At 64.8% G+C, this 1,852-nt stretch overlaps 1 protein-coding gene across 1 annotated transcript in view; it reads right to left on the bottom strand.

Moving 5' to 3' along the window:
• Positions 1-1,764, bottom strand: part of LOC114072343 (E3 ubiquitin-protein ligase HUWE1-like) — a gene marked incomplete at its 5' end in the record, with an annotated part of 21,089 nt that extends 19,325 nt beyond the window's left edge. The window contains 6 exons of the mRNA XM_027910251.1: positions 7-221; positions 597-768; positions 1,034-1,167; positions 1,255-1,353; positions 1,452-1,527; positions 1,606-1,764. Of these exons, the coding sequence (XP_027766052.1) occupies positions 7-221; positions 597-768; positions 1,034-1,167; positions 1,255-1,353; positions 1,452-1,527; positions 1,606-1,764 (855 nt within the window). The remainder of the gene's footprint in view (positions 1-6; positions 222-596; positions 769-1,033; positions 1,168-1,254; positions 1,354-1,451; positions 1,528-1,605) is intronic.
• Positions 1,765-1,852: the final 88 nt, after the last annotated feature.

Raw genomic sequence — 1,852 nt, 5'->3', positions numbered from 1 at the left:
GATGAGGGGGGGGTTGGGCTGCCGAGCCCCCGGGTAGTGCACGTGGATGGTGTGGCCGGCGTTGGCCGTGAGCTGCCGCAGCGTCCGCTGGCTCCGGCCCAGCCCCTGGGCCAGGCGGGTGCCCCCCGCGCCGCCCCCCAGCCCCAGCCCCCCGTGCTCCGCGTGCCGCACCAGCAGCGGGTGGCTGGCCGGGATGTTCCCGGGGGATGGGGGGATGTCGGCTGGAAAAGGGGGAAAACGAGGCGTTGGGGGGAGGTAAATCTGTCCTGAACCCCCCAACAAGGATGTGGACCCCCAAACCACCCCATGGCCCCCCCACGACCCCCATGTCCCCCCCAGACCTACTGCAGCCCCCTGAACTGCCTGTGAGATCCGCCCAGACTCCCCAAAATGCTGCTGTGGCCCCCTCAAACCCACATGGGCTCCCCAGACTCCCATGTTCCCCCCCAGACCCCCATGGCCCCTCCCAAACTGCCACCGTGGCCCCCACAAACCACCGCTGTGGCCTCCCCAAATCACCACCATGATCCCCCCAACCCAGCCCCGTGGCCCCCCCAAACTGCTGCTGTGTCCCCCCCAGCCCCCCAGGGCCGTACTGGGGCTGGAGAACATGTTGTCGAACTCGATGATCAGGTCGTCGTCGCGGTCGAAGCGCTCGAAGCGCACGAGGGGCGACGCGTTCATGTCGGGATAGTCCTCGTCCAGCTCCATCTCCGAGCCATCATCATCATCCTCCTCTTCCTCCCCCTCCTCGCCCTCCTCATCGTCCTAGGGGGGAGGGAGGAGGGTCAGCAGGGACCCCCAAACCAGGAATGGGGCACCCTGACCCAAAACAGGGGCACCTCGGCCCAGAATGGGGGAACTTTGCCCCAAAATAACAACCCCAGATCCAAAATGCTAAATGCCAACCCTAAATGCCCCCCAACTCTGAAACAGGGGTACCCTGACCCCAAATGACTGACACCCCTGACCCAAAACAGGCACAATGGGAACCCAGGTGTGTGAGGGGGTGTCCCAGGTGTCCCTGTCCCACCTGATCATCCTCATCCTCTTCTTCCTCCTCCTCTTCCTCATCCTGGCTGTCATCCTCATCCTCATTGCTGCCACTGCTGTCCTCCTCCTGTGTGTGCTCCTCCTCGTCCTCGGGGTCCAGGATGTTCATGGAGTCTTTGGGAGAGGGCAGAGGGGGGTGGATCACACCCTGGCACCTCATAAACCCCCCCTGAACCCCCAAATTCAGGGAGGGGGTCTCACCTTCTCGGTTGGCCTGGAGGGTGGAGGCCTGGCTGAGGTTGGAGGGGGCCTCGTCCATCAAAACGTCCTCCTGTGACTCATCCTCTCCTGAGCGACTCACTAGGGGGGGAGTCACACCATCAGGGTGGTCCCCTGACATTTAAGGGGGGTCCCTGGTGCCCAGAACACCCCAGTTTGGGGGGCAGGGGGTCCCTCACCGATGATGGTGCTGTTCCCATCGGCGCCGTCCCGCTCCAGCAGCTCGTCAATGAGATCCTCCAGCTCATTCTCCACCTTTGGAGGGGCACACGGGAGATGTGGGGGTTGCTGAGGGGGGGTTGGGGATACAGGGGGGTTTGGGGAGGTTCTGACCTGCATCTCCTGGGTGCTGAGCCCCTCAGGCTGCCCAGCCAGGACCACTGTGTCCCCCTCAGCCTCTCCGTCCATGTCCCCATCGGCCGCCTCTGCCTGCGCCGCCTCCGCGTCCTCCTCGGGGGGCTCGGGGTCCCCGGGGTCCCCTAGGGGGGCACAGGGCAAGGGGGGTCAGAGGGGGCATCAGGGGGGCTCAGGGGGATGGGTGCTCATGAGAGGGGTGAAGGTTGATAAAGGAAGGGTAAGA

The sequence above is a fragment of the Empidonax traillii genome, unplaced genomic scaffold (genome assembly GCF_003031625.1).
Source record: "Empidonax traillii isolate 1590-97213 ecotype Southwest subspecies unplaced genomic scaffold, ASM303162v1 scaffold3034:size27450, whole genome shotgun sequence".
Classification (NCBI taxonomy): Eukaryota; Metazoa; Chordata; class Aves; order Passeriformes; family Tyrannidae; genus Empidonax; species Empidonax traillii.
Note: the sequence above shows the minus strand (reverse complement) of the source record. Positions and strands in the feature narration are given on the sequence as shown.